This window comes from Branchiostoma lanceolatum, chromosome 1 (genome assembly GCF_035083965.1).
Source record: "Branchiostoma lanceolatum isolate klBraLanc5 chromosome 1, klBraLanc5.hap2, whole genome shotgun sequence".
Taxonomy (NCBI): Eukaryota; Metazoa; Chordata; class Leptocardii; order Amphioxiformes; family Branchiostomatidae; genus Branchiostoma; species Branchiostoma lanceolatum.
In genome coordinates, this window is record NC_089722.1 from 1322907 (window position 1) to 1343209 (window position 20303).

At 41.0% G+C, this 20303-nt stretch overlaps 3 protein-coding genes across 5 annotated transcripts in view; 1 reads left to right on the forward strand and 2 right to left on the reverse strand.

The window, feature by feature from the left end:
- LOC136428816 (PR domain zinc finger protein 1-like) overlaps positions 1 to 1575 on the reverse strand; it is a 39238-nt gene extending 37663 nt beyond the window's left edge. The window contains exon 1 of the mRNA XM_066418620.1: positions 1485 to 1575. The gene's annotated coding sequence lies outside the window, so the exon portion shown is untranslated. The remainder of the gene's footprint in view (positions 1 to 1484) is intronic.
- LOC136428879 (uncharacterized) lies at positions 290 to 14067 on the forward strand. The gene is made up of 10 exons (XM_066418695.1): positions 290 to 539; positions 1505 to 1552; positions 3337 to 3429; positions 4419 to 4544; positions 4808 to 4989; positions 5606 to 5724; positions 6893 to 7091; positions 7757 to 7948; positions 8319 to 8414; positions 11940 to 14067. The coding sequence occupies exons 1-10, from the start codon at positions 497 to 499 to the stop codon at positions 12204 to 12206; spliced, it is 1365 nt and encodes a 454-aa protein (XP_066274792.1). The 5' UTR covers positions 290 to 496; the 3' UTR covers positions 12207 to 14067.
- On the reverse strand, positions 13859 to 20303 carry LOC136428859 (28S rRNA (cytosine-C(5))-methyltransferase-like). Of its 3 annotated transcripts, none has more exons than XM_066418667.1 (10): positions 20171 to 20303; positions 19421 to 19542; positions 18854 to 18976; positions 18520 to 18688; positions 18062 to 18170; positions 17556 to 17700; positions 16629 to 16744; positions 16023 to 16259; positions 15536 to 15671; positions 13859 to 14699 (listed from the first exon to the last, which is right to left on the reverse strand). In XM_066418667.1, exons 1-10 carry the CDS (start codon positions 20223 to 20225, stop codon positions 14244 to 14246), a joined length of 1668 nt encoding a protein of 555 aa, XP_066274764.1. In that variant the 5' UTR covers positions 20226 to 20303; the 3' UTR covers positions 13859 to 14243. The 3 variants fall into 3 exon arrangements, with proteins under 3 accessions (XP_066274764.1, XP_066274780.1, XP_066274772.1); XM_066418683.1 differs by having other exon boundaries at positions 19421 to 19522; positions 20171 to 20298; XM_066418675.1 differs by having other exon boundaries at positions 19421 to 19760; positions 20171 to 20285.

The following is a 20303-nucleotide window of genomic DNA, read 5'->3' on the forward strand; positions in this document are numbered from 1 at the left end:
CATAATTGTCTAAAGTTGCCAATACTGATTTTTTTGTGGCCCAAAAGGGATCAAAATAGCTAAAAATATAATAGAAGCACAAAAGATACACATATATATCACTCCGCTATCAAGGCATGAAAATGTAGCACCATTGAGAACTCGTGTATCCGTAAATTTACGTTCAAGTAAATATTTCTAAAACACTATACTACTAAAATTATATTTAAATATTTCAAATATCACGAAGCCTTATTTTTGTACATTTGAGTCAAAAATAGGAAATTTGCGATAAATCCATTCAAATTCACATACTGTTGCCTTCACAAATACCTCCCGCTCCAAATTATGGTGACAATTTCGAGTGAAATGTTACCATTTTTCCAGCCGTTGTGTAGTGATACAGCTTTAATAATGACTTAGCAAGCAAGATCTCAAGTACTCAAGAACCTTTAGAGTACCTCAGAAAGAAAACAACAGTCGCCGTTGTCTTGTCAATCACCTAGAAAATCGCCAAATGGGTGGCGGATGCAGCGCACCTAGTGTATCATCTTCCACAGGTGAGACGAAAGATCCTCCTTATTTTCGGTATTTTTCCAACCTTAATGAAATATATTCCTGGTCTTGATAATGACGAAGAGACATGACATATCCTTCCGGCTATTTGATGAAATCCTATGACAGACCCAGTCTTGGTGGTATTCCAGAAATAATCTTGCTTCCGGGTTGAGGAATATTGGTGTCCTAGCCATTTTGTATTAGTCATCACCAAAATACCCTTACATAGGAGTGACATATAAAAACACTGAGACACGAGGCCGGGGTTTCTAGAGTTCACTGTCCTCAGATGACTCAGGTTCCCATGACTTTCATCTGAACTTGACTTCTAAAGTTGAGTTCATGGCTCATGTCCAATGTTTTCTTGAACAGCCCTCCAAGTCAAGTGGTTTAACTTCAAACCACTCAAAGTGTAAAAATTGGAACAAAGTGCTTTTCCGTCCCTTTTTTTGTTCCATCTCTTAAGATTGTTATGATTCAAATGTGAAAAAAATACTGCTAGTAATTACATCATTTTGTCTAATTGAAAAGTTCATATTTTTCCTATTCCATTTCACTGAGAAATATGTAGCAAATTAGTAATCTCCAACATATGACGCATGTATGGCAGGACAATCTAGTGAAAAAGTTATCACCGAAATATATACCAAATGAGCAGAAAATGTACGAAAATGAGCCAAAACAATCCGTCTACTTCGAGAGCGCTTCTAAGAAGTGATGCCAAACAAGTTAAAGTTTGTAGAGGTCAATGACCTCATACTCAACTCAGAACTTTCCTCTTACTAATATCAGTAATATGTAACCTTTGATAAACAAAGTTTCACGAGAAAGAAAAACAGGAGAAACTGCCGACAGGAAATCCTACTACAAACCCCTTAATCCCATACGGTATGCTTATAATGCTACAGATATGAATAAACTAAGTTACCATCTGATGATATACTTACTCTGTGTCTACCTGTCGTAGGTGTGCTACCTGAAGATGAAGTTCCCGTCTTTAAGGTGGTCCTCATAGGTAAGTCTCGTCTGTCTTAAGTAATTCCTCCAGGTGAGATTACAGGTAATAATAATACAGGTGTTCCCATAAGTGGCTGAGGAAGTTTTAAAACACACCTATAGGTGGATCATACCACTTCCTGTAGGGGCAGACACAAAACTTCCTGCCGATTTCACTGGAATTCTGACGACTGCAGGGAATGAGGACACCCCTGCGTTTGGACACATCAACATTTCCTGCCGTCTGGGATTTGTGCGCACAAACAACTGTTAATCTCTAACCGCTTGTACGCAAAACTTCTGCTTATTCCGACGGTCTTTTTTCTAGACTTGTTGTATTTTTCCTGTCCAAAAATATATCTCTGTTTTCGTTTGGAGATGAAATTTATAGTTTTGATGTAATATCACATCTTTAGTTTACTCTGAGTCACGAGTATGATGGTCAAGATTCAAATCATTGTCTGGGATTTGTACGCACAGACCACTCTTAATCTCTGACCGCGTGTACGCAAAACATCTGCTTTTTCCGACAGCTTTTTTTTCTCAACTCTTTGTATTTTTCCTGTTTTCACTGGGTTTTTTTGGAAGATGAAATCTAAAGTTTTGATGCAATTTCACATCGTTCCTGTACTCTGAGTCACAAATATGATGTTCAGGATTTCAATCATCTTTTAGAAAACAAGGAAGGAAGTGATTTGAATGTTATCTATCGTTCATGCATGAATCACTCCAGTAGACTGTAACTAAGTAAGATTTTGTGGTTATGGTTTTGCGATCTTAGTCTGTTACAGACAGAGTATGCTTGGTATGTATTGTGTAATAAATTTCAGATGCAATCTCCGACCAAATATTTCATATTTCCTCTCAGAGAAAAACTTTATTAGGTTCCAGTGGTATTTCTAATGTGCATATGAATATTTCTGGATGAGTCATAATTTCCCATCCAGACTTTTGCAAGGGAATTTTCTGAAAGAACCCTGGAGGGTACAACGTCCTTAAGTACCCCAGAAAAACAGGTCAATATGACCAAATATGGGCACGGGCGAGACCATAAATGGACAATTATGAATACGCTTCTTGTTCCTTATTAAACGATAAAAACTACTAAAGTTTAAGCATGGTATCATTGTACAAATCACTTCAGAACTTTCCCGGTATGTTTGTTTTTTTCACTTGAAAAAAGGCAATAACTATTCATGTATTTGCATATTCTTACATATCATCATTTTTTGATACACATGCATATGATATACAGAAAAAGTGTCTTCCTGTTCAATTCTTCATTTCCCTTTTTATGTACCACTTTATATATCTATCATCATATTTAATTCTCATGCATAATGCAGATCTTAAAATACTGTAAATGCAGAAATGTTTGCGGTTGGCTTTATTTTCGCGGTTTCCGCGAACTTAAAACCACCGCAAACATTTTTGTCCAATACTGTATCGGTATGTGACTTAAGCGCTGCCGTGAATTGAAAACCACTGCAAACACTGCATTTTCACCTTTTAATAGCACGAAATAAAAACCATGCGAGATTAAATGCATTTACAGTATTTGTAGTGGTCTATTTTTGCAGTGGCCTCTCCACGGTTACGACACCACAAGAATACATGTGTTGTAGACAATTCTTTCAACCAAGAACTTGAAGCACCCCAAAACCCTCCTTTCCCTCCTACCACGAAATCAAATCGTGAATATTACTGAATTTACAGTGTGCCTTTTGGCTCAGTAGAATTTTGATTGACACCTGTTAAGCGTGGATTTCCTTTGATCAACATGTTGGAAACTTGTCTCTGCAGGTGACCCTGAGTCGGGGAAATCCAGCGTGTTCCTGCGTTATACCAAGAACCAGTTTGACTACAGCTACCAGCCAACCACATCTGTTAACATAGGTAAGGCTGAAACAGTGGTTACTTGAATCTCCGCGGTGGGTTTTATTCAATATTTTCATGATCTCTCCTCTTCAAAATCATCATGTCACAAATATGCGTAGTCATTTGTATTACCTTACTATTGTATTACAAAATTGTTCCAAAAGGAACCCAAAAGCCGCCTTTCTCTTCCTACTGTGAAATCAAGTCCCTGTAAAATGTAATAAAATGTAAGGGGTAACATGCTTCGGACTTCATTCTTGATCTCTTCTTTAACTTCAAGCAATGTTTGAAAGATTATTTATACACTGATTAATCAGAACAACCCAGCTTACTCAACGTCTGTTAACATAGGTAAGACTGAATCTGTACTTAATCTGTAACATGCCGACTTCATTTGTGGTCTGATCTTGATCTTAGCAACTTTGAGACATTATAAACTACCGGTGATTAATCCAATACAAGGCTCTAAATGCCTAATGCAATTCTGAATGCAATCTGCAGAAAAACGGCAGAAAAAATATGCACAACTTCTCAAGTGGCTTTTTCTAGCTCTTCAACGGCAATCAAACAATCATGAGCCACCAGCCACCAACCAACCAATGATGTGACTTGTTACAACTCACCACTCTGCCGCACCAACAGACTAAAAAACTCTCCGATTCCGTACCAACCCTGCTGAACAAGTGACTGATCTCTTAAACGCTCCCATGTTTTCTCTTCTGCAATTGTATCAAACAGCACAATGCTGTCACGAATGTTCCAATGTTTACTGTGTCAGCTGTCCTTAGATCGTTTTATGTGTTGTAAATTCAAAAGTTATTTGTGTTTTAGAATTACGCCATTGATATTATTTAAACTTTGTATATAATGATATCGTTTTTTATGGGAGCTCATGTGTAAATATCTACCCAATTCAGACTTGTAAGTCTGCCACATAGTATTTTCAATAAAGTTTCAAAGTTTCACAACTAACTATCCAATAAGAATATGTCTGTTTCGGCTCCCAGCTAACGTGGTGCGTAAGGTGAATGTCCCCGACCACGTGGTGGTGTCCGTGACCCTGTGGGACCTGCCTGGCCGCGAGGACGTCGATCTCAGGAGGAGCTACTACAAGGACATCGACGCCGCCATAGGTATGGTATCTTTTATCTATCAAGAAGGGTCTGCATGGGGGGGGGGGGGGGGGGGGGGGGGGGTCCCGACAACGCTTTACGCTGGTTCAAATCCCGGGGGCCAAGAGACTGTTCCTAATCGCTTCTTTGTTACACTGTCATAGCCTCACAGAATATCCTGCAAGAAAGAAAATCATACATGGTGACCGTGCCTTTGAATTGAATTCTAGAAAAGTAAACGGACCTTTTAATAATGTGAAACCTTTTTTCTCCTTTCCGTTCAGTTGTGGTCGACCTTACGGACAAACAGTCCATAGAACTGGCGGGGTCCTGGAAACAGGACATCTTAAACAACACCTTACTGACTCAAGACGTCTCAGAGTCGTCTTCAGACGGGAAAGAGAACACCTCGCCCAACATGGCCAGGAACGTGCCTGTACTTCTGCTGGGGAACAAGTATGACCAGGTGAGGAAAACAGTTTACCTCACGTAACAATGTTTTGGCTTTGTTTTGTCACTTCAACTGTATTGTTTTGGACTCGTCTGTGTGTGTATGTGTTTCTACAATGTATCAATTTCATGAAAAATTGAGTTATAGTTTTTACTCTGGATGATGTATGGGGATATATTTGAAGAACTGCTGGCTGGATTACAATCATAGTATTTGGTTGGTGTGGTTATCCCAACAGTGAAGGTTAATTTTGCGCCTCCTGGTGGTTGACCTCGATATTGCAGCAGTAATTTTCCCCATATCTTTGGTCCTGGATGTCTGTGGTTTTGTTTCTGTATGTTTTGCCAGAGGGTGCCTAACGTCATGAGAGTCTAATCCCCTTCTGAAGTCCTATCAACAATATTTACTATTTTTGGGGGTATCTTTTTTGTTATGTTAGATGAAAGGAAGTAAAATTTGTCGAGATCTTTTCCTTGTTTGCTAACTTTCTCAACACATCTGCTTGCTATATATATATATAAACTTTAACCAAAAATGTAATATATTGTGCAGTCTATTCTTTATATGCTTTCATGCCTCTTTGTGGTTAAACATGAGGATGTAATTTTTTATATCCCCACTTCATTTTCAGATTGTAAAACGTGAGCGAGAAAAGTCAGCTGATGAAGGTGAAGTTGACATCGTGAAAGAGCCGCCGGTGGAGGTCCAGGAACTGGAGAGGGTGGCAGAACTGCACGGCTTCGTGGGCAGGTAAGCGGGTGTCATCATCGTAATGTCTCTTCTATATGATTACCAAAGGTGACAAGTCATAGATGAATCATTGGTAATCATATAGAAGAGATATTACAATGATAATCACAAGTCATAGATCAATCATAACTGTCAATCAAAAATCAGTCCAACCAATAAGGGTACCTACGTTTCGTTTTCCTTTGTGCGTGGTTGACCTTGACCTTGGGGATCGGTCAATGTGTCTGTATCTTGAAAGTGCAATATACAAGTTGTCATCAGGAGGCCCTTTTGAAATGCAATGTAATACTAATACCTTCCAGTGATTTATATGATATTGTTTGTTTGTTTGTTTGTTTATTTTTATTTTTTATTTAACCAGGGGAGTCATATCGCCAGCTGGCGTTTTTCAATGAGCCCTGGGGGGGAAATCCCCAAACAAAGTTGTTTACATAAAATAACAAGTAACAAAACATAATGTGAAGTAAAATTGATATGAAACCAGAGTAACTTAGATAACATATTAAACAAAACATAACATTACCAAATATGTGCATTGACGTCATATTAAACAAAACATAATATTACCAAATATGTGCATTGACGTCATGTGCTAGTAACAAAATATAATGGAATGAAATGAAATGAAATGAGGTTGAATTTGCATATCAATGTTGACATAATGTGAAATCATATTAATAAATGAGTGAACCAAAAATGTATTTACATAAGAGATAACCTAAATTTAAACACTAGTGGAGTTCTCTTGTATATATAGTTTAAAAAGCACCGATAGATGTTGCATCTCTTACTTGTAGTGGCAGTGAGTTCCATAGGACCGCGCCAGAGAAAGAGAACGATCTCTTCTTGTACTGTAGGCGTGCTTTTGGTAGTTGAAGCCCCCCCTGTGTGCTGAAACGGGTGTTGTGTGTATGGGTATGGGTTGGCCCATTCAAATTTCCAGTTTGTTTGTTCTTCCTCATTGCAAACAATTGTTTTTTACAACTTCATGTGGTGCTTGGCAGCAGTTGAGCTGAATTCTGAAATCTAAATTCAAAACTAAAAGCCTCTGTTTTGCAACACTCTACAGCTTTTCTAAAATGCATTGCAGCAGTTGCAGGTAGTTGCAGTATGTATCACAACCACTAGGGGTCTCTTTTGAGCTGTAACACACCTGTTGTTCTTTCAGTGTGTTGGTGTCAGCCAAGGAGTCGGATAACTCCGTCCACAGAGCCATGCAGTCTTTAGTAAGACATCTTCTGGAGAGAAAACTTCAACAGAGACTTGCCAAGAAGAAAGGAGGCAGCAAGCAAGGGCAGAGGAAGAAACGAAAAGCCAGTCAAGACACGGATAGTTTTGTACCACTGGAAGAGGTTGGACTACAGGAGGTTTGCTCTAGTTTTATTCCTTGTTGTAGAAATAGTAATGTGGGCGCAAAAGGACTTTTATAATGAATTTGTGATATTCAAGTTTAAGTAGTTCTAATAGATGTGTAGAATGTTCACATGTCAAGGTAAATTGCTTTTTAAAAAAAATTTGAACATTTCAAGTTGCAACTATTTATATGAAAATGAAAAATGTTATTTCATCCAAGGGGGTAGAGCATAATTTCTTGGCATTTCTATACGTTTGTGTGTTTCTCCAGTGCAGTTTCTGCATGCTCAGCCAGAGGGCGCTTGTTGCCTGATACGTTAGTGAATATGACAAACAATATACAATATCATACAACAATATACCATATCATTTTCAGATCGTGAAACGTGAGCAAATTTACAGTATATACAAGTCATATAAAATTATGCTTTTTGTTGCCTGATAGGGTGAAGTCTGCCATCTCCTTCTTTCCCCGTACTATCCCCCAGTGGAATACCCTGCCTGGCACGGTTGCGACGGCTCCCACAGTTGAGTCGTTCCGTGCCAGGCTGGAGGCCTGCCCGCCTTAGCCCGGGACCTCAACTCCCCCCCTACTTTGCCCCTGAAGGGGCTATTTGGAGGTACTAGCAATGTAGATGTAGATCTCTGATTGTTGTCTGTTGTTGTTTTTCTCTATCAGATTGACGACCTGCTGCACCAGTGTAACCCCCCACTGAAGCAGCTGACCCAGTGCAGTGGTGCCCTGGAGAAATCCCTGGAACAGTTCAGGAGGGCGTGCGTCCAGACAGGCATGGTCTCCAGCGCAACGGGCAGCCTGGAGGACTGCATCTGTGGGGTCAGGGACAGACTGGGGGAGGGGAACAGCCTCGAGGTGCGCTAACTGTAAACTCTGTTATTTTTGCGTGGATTTAATTCTCAAACAGGAAAGGAATCTTTTGCGGTTGAAACAATTACATGTGTGTATTAAAGTAGTAAATGCAATGGAAACACATATTCATGGTGTCATGATTTAGCATTAGAGATTGTCGAAAAGCGTTAGAGACTGTCGAAAACTAACTACCACGAATATTTCAAGACTTACAGTGCATATGTTTTTGGGGCTGTGTGTTTGTGTGTCTGTTTCTGGACAGTATAACTCTGGGGCCCCTGGCGGCTTTTCATAGCACTGCAGCAGGACTTAGGATTTTGAATCTTTCTGACTATATTCTTGTTTTCCCTTTTCCCCCTGACCCGTGCTGCAGGCTGTGGATGACGGAGGGTTCCTGCAGCTGGTCGTGAAGGGGGAGGGCGACGTTCTAGAGGAGGTCACGGAAACTCTACAGGTGTTCCACACACAGGTGAGTAGTGCCAAGTTTCTGTCATTCTTACACAAACACAGAAACTCTACAGGTGTTCCACACACAGGTGAGTAGTGCCAGGTTTCTGTCATTCTTACAAAAACACAGAAACTCTACAGGTGTTCCACACACAGGTGAGTAGTGCCAGGTTTCTGTCATTCTTACAAAAACACAGAAACTCGACAGGTGTTCCACACACAGGTGAGTAGTGCCAGGTTTATGTCATTCTTACACAATCACAGAAACTCTACAGGTGTTCCACACACAGGTGAGTAGTGCCAGGTTTCTGTCATTCTTACACAATCACAGAAACTCTACAGGTGTTCCACACACAGGTGAGTAGTGCCAGGTTTCTGTCATTCTTACACAATCACAGAAACTCTACAGGTGTTCCACACACAGGTGAGTAGTGCCAGGTTTCTGTCATTCTTACACAATCACAGAAACTCTACAGGTGTTCCACTCACAGGTGAGTAGTGCCAGGTTTCTGTCATTCTTACACAATCACAGAAACTCTACAGGTGTTCCACACACAGGTGAGTAGTGCCAGGTTTCTGTCATTCTTACACAATCACAGAAACTCTACAGGTGTTCCACACACAGGTGAGTAGTGCCAGGTTTCTGTCATTCTTACACAATCACAGAAACTCTACAGGTGTTCCACTCACAGGTGAGTAGTGCCAGGTTTCTGTCATTCTTACACAATCACAGAAACTCTACAGGTGTTCCACACACAGGTGAGTAGTGCCAGGTTTCTGTCATTCTTACACAATCACAGAAACTCTACAGGTGTTCCACACACAGGTGAGTAGTGCCAGGTTTCTGTCATTCTTACACAATCACAGAAACTCTACAGGTGTTCCACTCACAGGTGAGTAGTGCCAGGTTTCTGTCATTCTTACACAATCACAGAAACTCTACAGGTGTTCCACACACAGGTGAGTAGTGCCAGGTTTCTGTCATTCTTACACAATCACAGAAACTCTACAGGTGTTCCACACACAGGTGAGTAGTGCCAGGTTTCTGTCATTCTTACACAATCACAGAAACTCTACAGGTGTTCCACACACAGGTGAGTAGCGCCAAGTTTCTGTCATTCTTAGGCCACACCAATTTAATTTCTCAGCAAACGGATTTTTAAAAAAAATGCTAGATTGGAAAATCAACATGAAAACAGGATCTCAGAGGAAACTTTGTACTTCGGTGCACACAGTTTCAGGGAGTGAACAGGGTCAGGTGCAAGTTTTCACCCCAGCCTTCTGTTTTAATGATGTCCCCGTGCTAAAACTTTCCCAAAATAATCCGTTAACCAAGAAATTAAATTGGTGTGGCCTTACACAAACACAGAAACTCTACAGGTGCTCCACACTAGCCTGAGTACCAGCCGTTTTAGCTTCCCAAGCTCCGGAGCTGGGTAGTGCAGTGGAGCTTGTGTAGCGGACGGAAGCTAAAAAGGCTGGTACTCAGGCTAGTTCAACACACAGGTGAGTGTGCCAAGTCTTTCTAAGGGGGAGGGGTTCACACAAGTGCGTATATTTAGGTCTGTATGAGTTCTGTGTTGACATATAAGAAGTTTTCACTTTGACCCACTGTTGCACAGCCTGGTTATCGAACTGAAAAAACTACCTCTTCGGCTGGGAATAAAAAGGAATAGTGCAGATACTATCTTTCTTTAAAAAGTGGTTTGTCGAAGAGATTCTTACCTGCTTTCTTAAGATTTGTAAGAGATTCACTTCCTTTGTTTTAACTAGAATATGTTTCTAATTTTTCAATATAAGAAAAGCCCAAAACAGTTCAAGCTGGAACATCAAAATACATCTAACATGAACGTAAACTTTTCATACCAAAGGTACTCAGGCTTTAATTTGATCCTAGTATTAGTAAGGTGTTTTCAAACATTTAGGGATATCTAGCTATATTTGACCTTCCTTCATATACTCTTATCATCACACATGGAGTCCACAGATTGTACACAAAACAGAAACAGATGTAGAAAACTTTGATGCTGTTATCATGTCAACAGTCCCTAATCCAACCTTATTGTTTTCGCATTTTTTAAATCGCAACAAATTGAAAAGTTTGACAAAATTAATTTGTATGAAGGAGTTACACCTGTTAATTATTTCCCCCCCTTCCCCGTTTACTTCAACTTATCAGAGCTTGATTTTGTTTGCCCTTGAACCTGAAGCCTTCTGTGTGGCTTTGACCTTGAAGAGCTAGGTGAAGTGCAAGTTTGCTGCTGACAGAAATATCCCAGCGCAACCTTGAACTTGTTTGCAGGACAAGTTTCAGGCTTCCCTACTAAATTCTGGAGGCAGTGTTGTCAAGGTCGTTTGGAAGGTCAGGTCAAAGGTACATTCCAGGAGTTTCAGGGGAAACTATTGGGGCCAAGTAGAGTTAATCACAGGAGATCTCCCTGCTGATGTTACTGTAAATTCATTTATTTTCTCCAGGAATTAATTTGGCGATAATGGGGGAAAGGTGTCATATGCAGTGTTTTAACTTAAGTTTGTGGTTCAAACCATTCTGCAGCACAGTTACTGTAGTACTAGTAATCCAATTGAAAGACACATTCAGTGTCTTAATTTTCTAGTGGAGGGATCACAATAAGATCAAACCCAGTGGGAATATTTGAAGGTCTACAGTAGCTGTAAATGTTTTCAAACATCAGAAGGATTGCTTTAAGGACAAGGTCATTGGCCTGGGTTGGGTTCCGTGTAAAAGAGTTTTGGCAAGATTTTTGTTTGCTTTCGTTCTTTCTCTTCCAAGCGTGCATTAGTGAGAACTGATAGTTTGTTGTTGTTGACATTTTGAAAGTATACAGTAAAGTGCCATGTATATCACACGCAAATATTGCTATAAATGAACAAACCCCTGTACAACCCCTCCCCCTTTTTGGAAAGCTGTCTCTCTCATTCAAGTGCCAATATTTTAAAACTTTAGATGTCACGGTTTTAAGAGAATAATTGGTACCCTACCAAAAACTTTACATCGAGGTTTCGATGATGTCAGTATGAAGGGCTAGGACTAGAACTTGCTCACGATTGCGCCCCTCCACACTGTATACTTCTAGCCTGAGTACCATCATCCTCCGTAGTGACTGCTGGGTCAATGCTTGTCTCTTGCTCCATGTTGTGGTGTTGTAACGCCCACTGTCTCTGTTGAGTGATGGCTGGAGTGCCCTGATGTATATGGCCTCCTTTATACCTCTCATAAAGTAGTCCTGCTCAGTGTCCAGTATTCTGACTTTGTCCAATGAAACGGTATTGCCCAGAGATTCAATGTGGATGTGTTGAGAGACTTCAGACGAATGCGAGCTGGGGCATTTGTGTTCAAGGAATCTAGTTCTCAATGAGCGTTCTGTCTCACCGATGTAGAATAATTCGCAAGTCCCTTGTCTTCGATCTGTGAATACCTTAGTGTTGGAAGAAAGTTTAGCACTGTATTATGATTACTACCAACACAGATGAGCTTCCATTATAATAAGAGAACTTAATGTTGTGGTGTTGTTTCTGTCCTGTCCAGGTTGTGGTGTCCAGTAAGGCTGTCCTGCAGCAATGTCCGCCTGCCAGCACGATGCTCGCCGACCTCGACGCAAAGGTCGCAGCCAAGGCCGAGGCCATCTGGGACACTGCAAAGCAGGCTGGGAAGACTGCAAAGGAAGTGAAGCAGGCGCAGGCCACAATCACTCACAACCGGGCGTGCCTCGCGCAGGCGCGGACTAGCGGCGCCCAGAGCCTGAAAACCGTGGACAGCTCGTACCAGAAGATAAAGGCAGCTCTTTTGTGGTGACGACCCTTTGCGTGGGGTTTGTGCTTTGTAGCGTAAAGCTCAGGTTACACATAGCCGAACATGGCTCCCCGAACAAGGATTGGCGGTAGGTTGGAAGCAGTCAGACCAGTTTTAGATTAAGTGATTAAATTTGACTCCCAAACACACCCTGACCACTACTGACTTACTCCAAACCACAGCCAACCTAGCTCCGGAACCACTCCCAACCATAGTGTGTAAGCTCCTTTTACACATAGCCGAACGTGGCTCCCGCCAACAAGGGTTGTCAGTAGGTTGGGAGCAGTCTGACCAGTTTTAGCTTAAGTGATTAAATGTGACTCCTAAACACACCCTGACCACTACTGACTTACTCCCAACCACCAGCCAACCCATTGTAAACCTCCTGTCAACAGCCAACCTGGCAGCGAACCTCTCCCAACCATAGTTGGGGGGAGGCCATGTTGGGCTATGTGTAACCGGGGCATATAAACAACGCCTGCTTTTCTCAGTGTGAAACTGATATAGGCAATTGGGACAGTCAATTGGTAAAAAGGGGGGTATGCCAATGTAGGTACATTTTAGACTACTTTGAATATACAATGTACAAGGAAAATTTTTATCAGTTTTCATAAAAACATATGTCATGGTGTTACATTCTGCAAGTCATCTCATTAGCAATATTGGGAACTGTTGTAAAATGCTTTTGTCCAAACTATTTTGTCTTTTTACGCCAAGCTCTGCAAACTATGAAGTTCACATTTAAGAGTGATCCTTAGGAATATACCACTGTGGCAGTGGTAAGTTTTTAATACCAAGTTTGATACCAAGACTTTTAAATGTATAAAAGGCTGTAAATAATTTTCTTTGAGGTATCTATGCAAATCAAATATATATGTTACCTACCAAGAGTTTAAAGTGGGCAGTTCAGGGACTTTGTATCACTGTGTTTTGGGTCTTAATTTTAAATTCCACAGATTCAAGATTTAGATATTTGTGACTTTTGTCAGTTGTTCTATAATAGATATTTTTATAGAAAAAAAATTGTTTTTCGTTTTGTAAAATTTTGCTTTTTTGCTGTACATATTCTACATAGCAAAGTACAATCACGCAATGTATATTGTTGACTATGCACGAGAAATACGCACAGAAAATATTTCGTGGCACTTGGAATGTAAGTTTTCTGCACATTTGAATTGATGTTCTTTTTGAGGAAGCCACAGTGGTTAAGGCATGTTGCTCCCTTAATTCACCCATACAGAAAAATAGAAACACTATGCACTTGGAATGTAAGTTTTGCACACATTAACATTTGAATTGATATTCTTTTTGACGAAGCCACAGTGGTTAAGGCATTTTTGCTCCTGTTATTTTGCCCAATTATTAACCTTCTCCCTGCTAAAAAAGTAGCCGTTTGGCACCAAATCTTTTATATTGGTTACAGGGTTAGGCAGCAGGGAGAAGGTTAAATAGAAACCCTTTACAAAGGATCTCTACAAGATGGTGTGTTACCTTGCCTAAACCATCCCCGAAATGTCAGGAAATGTTTTTTGTATCTATGCAAAAGAAAATTATCATAACACATGGGAGCCTTATAACAGTTCATTTACCAAAACTGTGGTAAACAGACACATATAAAAGTATATATGCAACTACAAAACGAAGGTACAATCGTAGCAAATTCCATAATGTGCCATTTAATGTTGGGACTCGATGCAATGTACATTTTGCATGTATAAGACAATCGATGCATGAGAGATTTTCAGGTAGTGATTTTTTATCTTGAATGATGCTGAACCATGTATAGCTTTGTACTACTGTGGTATATACTTGCCAGGAAACAAAGTTTGATGGCAAGTCATGTAATAAAGCAATTTTCAATTGATAGTTTTTCTGAGTGCTCCTCTTTTTAAGTTTTTGCAAGCACTATTACTTCCTCTTCCCTGAGAACTTATGGCAACCATATAAGCTAGAGACATATTTCTTCTCTGCACCTTTTTTTTTCACTGCCACAAGAGAAAGGTCTATCTTTTTTGACAAAGATCATTTAGGAAGTTATACCTATATCATTGCTTTGCTGCTTGCTTCTTCCTCTGGCATTCTAGTCTCTTGTTTCCTATTTTTTCTTCTCTTTTTTGGCCTTGATATATTTTTCGTCTGAACTTTCTGGGGTAAACATTCATTGTTTACTAATTCTTCTTTGCCATTAGTTCCTGGAGCTGCACATGTTTCTTTGTGTTCCATCTTTGTCTCAACTGAAAAATTTTTCTTTCTCTTCCTCCTCCTTTTCTTTTTAACGGAGACATTTTCTCCAAGTTCCCCGTCTGGTGACGTGGTCTGTTCTTCCTTTACGTCGACCCTTTCACTGTTCTTTTCGAACAAGGCGACAAAGAAGCCGTTAGTCAGGTCCTGTTCAGGTGAGGCCCTGACACACCTGCCCGCCTGAGGGAACGTGTTCGTCCCTCGATGTCTCCACGTTGGTAAGATGTGCTGTAGATGGTACTTTCCCTCATATTCCTGGGAATGAAGGGGTGGGGAAGTAAGCATGTGACACTGACAATAGCTGTAGTGGTTCAATCAATTGACAAGTAGGATCGATACATCTAATTTTACAGGCATTTCAAATGTACAAAAAGTTATCCTTTCTTGTTATACTGAGACAGATGCAGTCTTTAACACTTCCGTCTTTTGGCATCAGATTTGCATTGGTTAAAATGTTAGGCAACTAGGAGAAGGTTAACCTAATTTTCCACATTCAAAAAAATAGAAGAGTAAACAGATTTATCATTTGCATAATCAGTTTCTACCCCCCTCCCCCAAATAAAAAAATTGCTTTGACACACAGATCAAGGACACAACACCATTAGGACAACTAACCAGGGAACATATACTGTAATTCTTGTATGTTTCACTGTAACTTTATGTTCACTGTTTTCACGGTCACCTCTGTACTGTGAACTTACCATCACCGTGAAAAATCCCTGTTGTTATCATTTATGATTCCTTCACACATCTGTTCTGTAAATCACTTGCTGCCATCGTGAAGTTAAAGTTCAGTGAAAATGTCAATTTTCCTGTAAATTTTGCTGCCGTGAAGATAAAGTGAATTACAGTATATGAGACCTGCCCTGACCTGTAGCGCTGACTGAAGAACATATGTATGAGACCTTCTCTGACCTGTAACGCTGACTGGGGAACATATGTATGAGACCTTCCCTGACCTGTAATGCTGACTGGGGAACATATGTATGAGACCTTCCCTGACCTGTAATGCTGACTGGGGAACATATGTATTAGACCTGCCCTGACCTGTAATGCTGACTGGGGAACATATGTATGAGACCTGCCCTGACCTGTAGCGCTGCCTGTACCACATCCTCGTTCTCCTGGCGGTGTACGGAACACGTGGAGTACGCCACCCTTCTCACGGCGGGGAACGACAGCGCGTGTCTCAGCGCGGACAGCTGGAACTGCGCCAGGGACTCCAGTCTGGAACGGCACAAGTCATCATTGTGGAAAAAGTGATATCGTTCCAGTTAAGCTCACTGACACTATATACAGTATTTACAGGTTCATTGTACCGGAGAAATTCCCCTAGCTCTTTTTGACAAGCACAATGAACAGTGGACCACGGCTTAACGTCCCGTACTAAGGACTGCGACCCTTTCTAGTAGCATGCATGCACAGCTGAATTTGTATGTTTTACTTAAGGTTAGGCACCAACAGCAAGTTTCCTATTCAATACAAGTGATTTCAATTCTTGGACTTAAGGAGTTATTACAGCTGACAAAAAAGTTACATCTGGAACAAACCATACTTTATAATTTATGCTGCACCTACCTCTCAGTAGAAATGGACCCTTCCTCGTCGGTCAGGTGATCCAGCCTGCTGGTGATCCCAGATCCGCTGCAGGAGGGATCCAGCAGGATGTACTCCACCCCCGAGTACCGGGGATCCCCCGGATCACAGTCCAGGAAACTCCCGTGGACCAGCTGGGCACACAACACGCCCGCACGCCGGGTCAACGACCTCATGGTCGCCAGTCTCTTGGAGTCGATGTCAAAGGCAAAGATTTTCCTGTGAAGGTTTTGTTCAAGGTACGGTTTAATAAGATTTCTAAATTAAACTCTTGGTACACCGTAAATTTCATTAATTTCTCAGGGACTTTCCCAGTCAGAAGAAAAAGAAAGTTTTCCTGGTGTTTAAAGTTTGTGGTCAAAACGATTTTACAGACACAACAGTATAAATATAAAACACATATTCACAATGTCATGTTAGAAGTCAACACAAAAACCGTGAAATTGAAACCACTGCAAATGCAAACAGTTCAAGCTTTACAGTATCAAACACAGAAGCCAAATAGTAGTCTTTACTAGAGCAATGGGAAGAAATATGAATTTCTTGTAAGCATAGAAAATCAAAACTTTCATGAGTGAAATATCCTACCCCTTGTTCTGCATGAGGCTGGTCATGTGACTTGTCTTGTTGCCGGGGGCAGCGCAGGCGTCAATCACGAGTGCTCCCGGGGGCGGGGCCAGCACATGGGCAGGGATACAGCTGGCCTGAAATAAACATTTTGATTCAATCAAAATAAAATGATTGATTGACCAATCAGAACACAGAGCTCTCTGACAAGTGACTTCAAGGATGGGGTGTCAAAAGCACCAGGGTGTTTGTAGGGTCCTAAACTTGATAGGACAAACTATGGCCCGATTTGCACACACACATTTTTGAGGTGACTTTGAGTCGAATCAGCGGCTCCAAATTGACTCCAAGTCAACTCAAAGGCCACTCGATGACATGGATGTCCACTCAGAAAACGTGTGTGTAAATGTACATATGACGACCAATAGCTTTCAGCTACGAATGAGGCAACTCCAAGTTAGCTCCAAGGCGACTCAAGGTCAAAGTTGACTCAGCGACTTCAAGTCGACTCAGAAAACATGTGTGTAAATTGGGCCTATCATTAGATGTACATATGACGGCCAATAGCTTTCAGCTACGAAAGAGGTGACTCCAAGTCAGCTCCAAGGCGACTCAAAGTCAAAGTCGACTCAGAAAACGTGTGTGTAAATTAGGCCTATCATTAGATGTACATAGGCTCTACCAGCCTCCACGGGTCAAATAGAGTCAATTGTATGAAGGGAGTCGGCTACGGAGAGAGGGTCAAATATGCAACCCTGCAAATGAAACCCTCCATGGCCAAAGTCCCCCGGCAAATGTTCTCCCTATAGCCGGCGCGGTTCGTCTGGTAGAGACTAAGATGTACAAATGACAACCAACAGCTTTTAGCTACAAAAAACAAGCATCATGAAAAGTTGAATTCTATGATTAAAAAAAATGTCTATCCTTCAAAAGATTCTGAAAGCACACCTTGTCCTGGAGGATGATCTCTCCTGACTTGTACAACTGGTTGTCATGGAAACCAGTCCCCGGGGGGAACACTAGCAGGGCTGGGATGTGGGGGTCCTGTACAAACTGTCCTGGCTCCAGGTCGCTTACTGTGCTGGCGAAATTCCTGAAAAGTTGTCACAAAAAAAAAAAAAGGTTTGATAATGTAACATCTAAAAGCCATTTTACAGTTTTATCAAATAGAGTGCAACAAGGCCTTCTGAATCTTATTGTAAGCAAGGAGGTTATACTTATAGTGAAAATGCCACAACAATATTTCTGAAAACAAACAATGCATAAACTAACCTACATTTTGACAATATTGGCAACTTATAAAACTCAAACATTTTTGGTTAGATCATTGTATACACATTCAACACAGCAAGACATCCATTGGATTTTTTACTTCCAAGAGTTATTATATATAGTGAATTACCCCATTTATTTGGTGTTTACATCTGCCCTGCCATAAAATTCACATTACTTACTCTACACTTGGTTTGTCCGCCAGTGAGAAGCCGGCTTGTTTTAACTTTTTAATGGCAGCTTCTATAGTAATCTTCAGTGTGTTGACTCGAACATAGCGTGGCAGGGAAACTGGGGGGAAAGGAAGGAATACAGAACAGTACGTAAATTAAAAGAACATACATCACAACTCAGACTCTCATACCTGTGGTAATAGACATGCATATAGCAGGACATTGAAGATATGAAATGAGAAACCTATTCTAGGTCCTTTGACTTAACTTCCTGTCAGTGTTCCTGACATGCCTAGTTCTGCATTTGAATTACAGACACACAAACAAGCAAACAAACAAAAAAGCAGACAAACCAAAAACAAAGCATCCGTATACAGAGGTAAAAATCTTCAGAAACAAAATACCGATTGAAACTTTAAGTCATTTGAATAATCTACCTGAAATAAAACAAAACTTCAAAGCCATACCTTGAGACTTGACAATATCAGGTAGGAGGTCTTCATTCTTGCTGACCTTTGACCTGACCTTTAACCTGACCAGGGCAGCGTGCAGGGCAGTCTTGTTCCTGTTCAAGGCCTCCCGGTACTTCCCTCCGACCTGTAGTCCTTTTCCAAAAAGTTGTTCATAAACAAGAACCTATGGAAAACAAAAACAGGTTACTGGTTTATCTATCCACTGTAGCTCTACTAGTAAGGCTATTGAACGTTATTTTTTTTGTTCTATCAATGTTCTAAATGAAACAGCCCTAAGAATCTTCAAGATTTTGACGTATTCTTTAAAGAAAACAGATAAGACACAAACCTGTGCCATGTGCTTCTTGAGAAACTTTTCTCTCTTGAGCAGTTGTGTGGATGTGATGATGTCATCGATGATGGAGGCGTACTTCAGGGTCTCACACAGAAGTGCGTAGAGCTGCCTCTTGTTCTGTGGGCAACAGAAACACTGGATTCAAGTCTGTGGTATGACCTGGCCGGGGCTTGAACCCTGACCTTCCGAATGCATGGCGAGCACTTTAGTCTCTACCCCCTATAATATAAAGATTATAGGATTTTCTGCATCACACTAGTTTCACCCCTCCCCAAGATGCGTACACAATAACAACATATGACCGGCCGCTTAGCCTTGATACAAGACCCCCCGTGCTAGATGATAACCCCTTTTGGCCAGGGGAGACCACATATGCGGTCTTTCTTGGCACCCGATCTCTAATACATGCTTGGCGCAAGAGATAATCAGGGGCCGTGGGCTACTAGTAACTTTGCTGGTGGGGCAAATTCGCTTCCCGGCCGAAGGTTTATCGACCGTAGCACGGTGGTCTGGTACCTAGGCTAGTGGCTGCTATAATAGATGACAATAAGCCTGACATACCTCGTGACGACTGTTGTAGACCAGAGACTTGACGGTTCCTCCCTTGTTCTCCAGTTTAAGGAGAATGGCCGCCACCTCTGTGTACAGCATCCTGCTGGACGTCTGTGGAGGGTTGGGAACATCTTTCAAACAAAACAAAACAAAACAAAGATTGCTTCTTGTTTCATAAATATATAATCTATATGCGACGGATTAATGGAATTTCACATCATACAAAATATATATGTAATTTATTGCTTTTCAACCATGCAACATTTTCATATACAAATGGGGTCCCGTGTTCGAGGAGGTGCCTCGAGTGTGTTACAACAGCCTCATTACTCAGATGGGTACCTTCTGCCTGTAATGATACAACATGGTGAACATATTGCCTTTGAATAGTAGAAATTTGAACATAGAAAAAATAACATACAGTCGAGGAGGTTTTATAGGTATTATACAACTTGTATCATCCACCAGGAAGATATAAATTCCTCGAACTATTTTTCGCCCATTCTTCCAGTGATTGGAACACACATCAGGAGTTTTATACGTATTTAAAAAACTTATCCTATTTACCAAGGACATTATATAATGCCATTATAATTACCAATACCATAAATACACCAAACCACGTGGTACATAATTTTGAAACATGACAACATGTGGGGAGGGGGGCCCTTGCCATGATTGCCAAAGTTACGCAAACCGCCAGTGGCGTTTTCCCTCTCAAATGTCATAGATTTAAGAAAACAAGAAACGTATACATACCAAATTTTTGCTCAATGACGGCGAAACTACCGAAATCGCACGGGGATAAACGCATGTAGAAGTGCAGCTCTTAACGGTTGTGTTTCGACTGCACTTCCGCTATGCCTGTTATCATAACACGGAGCCGCATGGC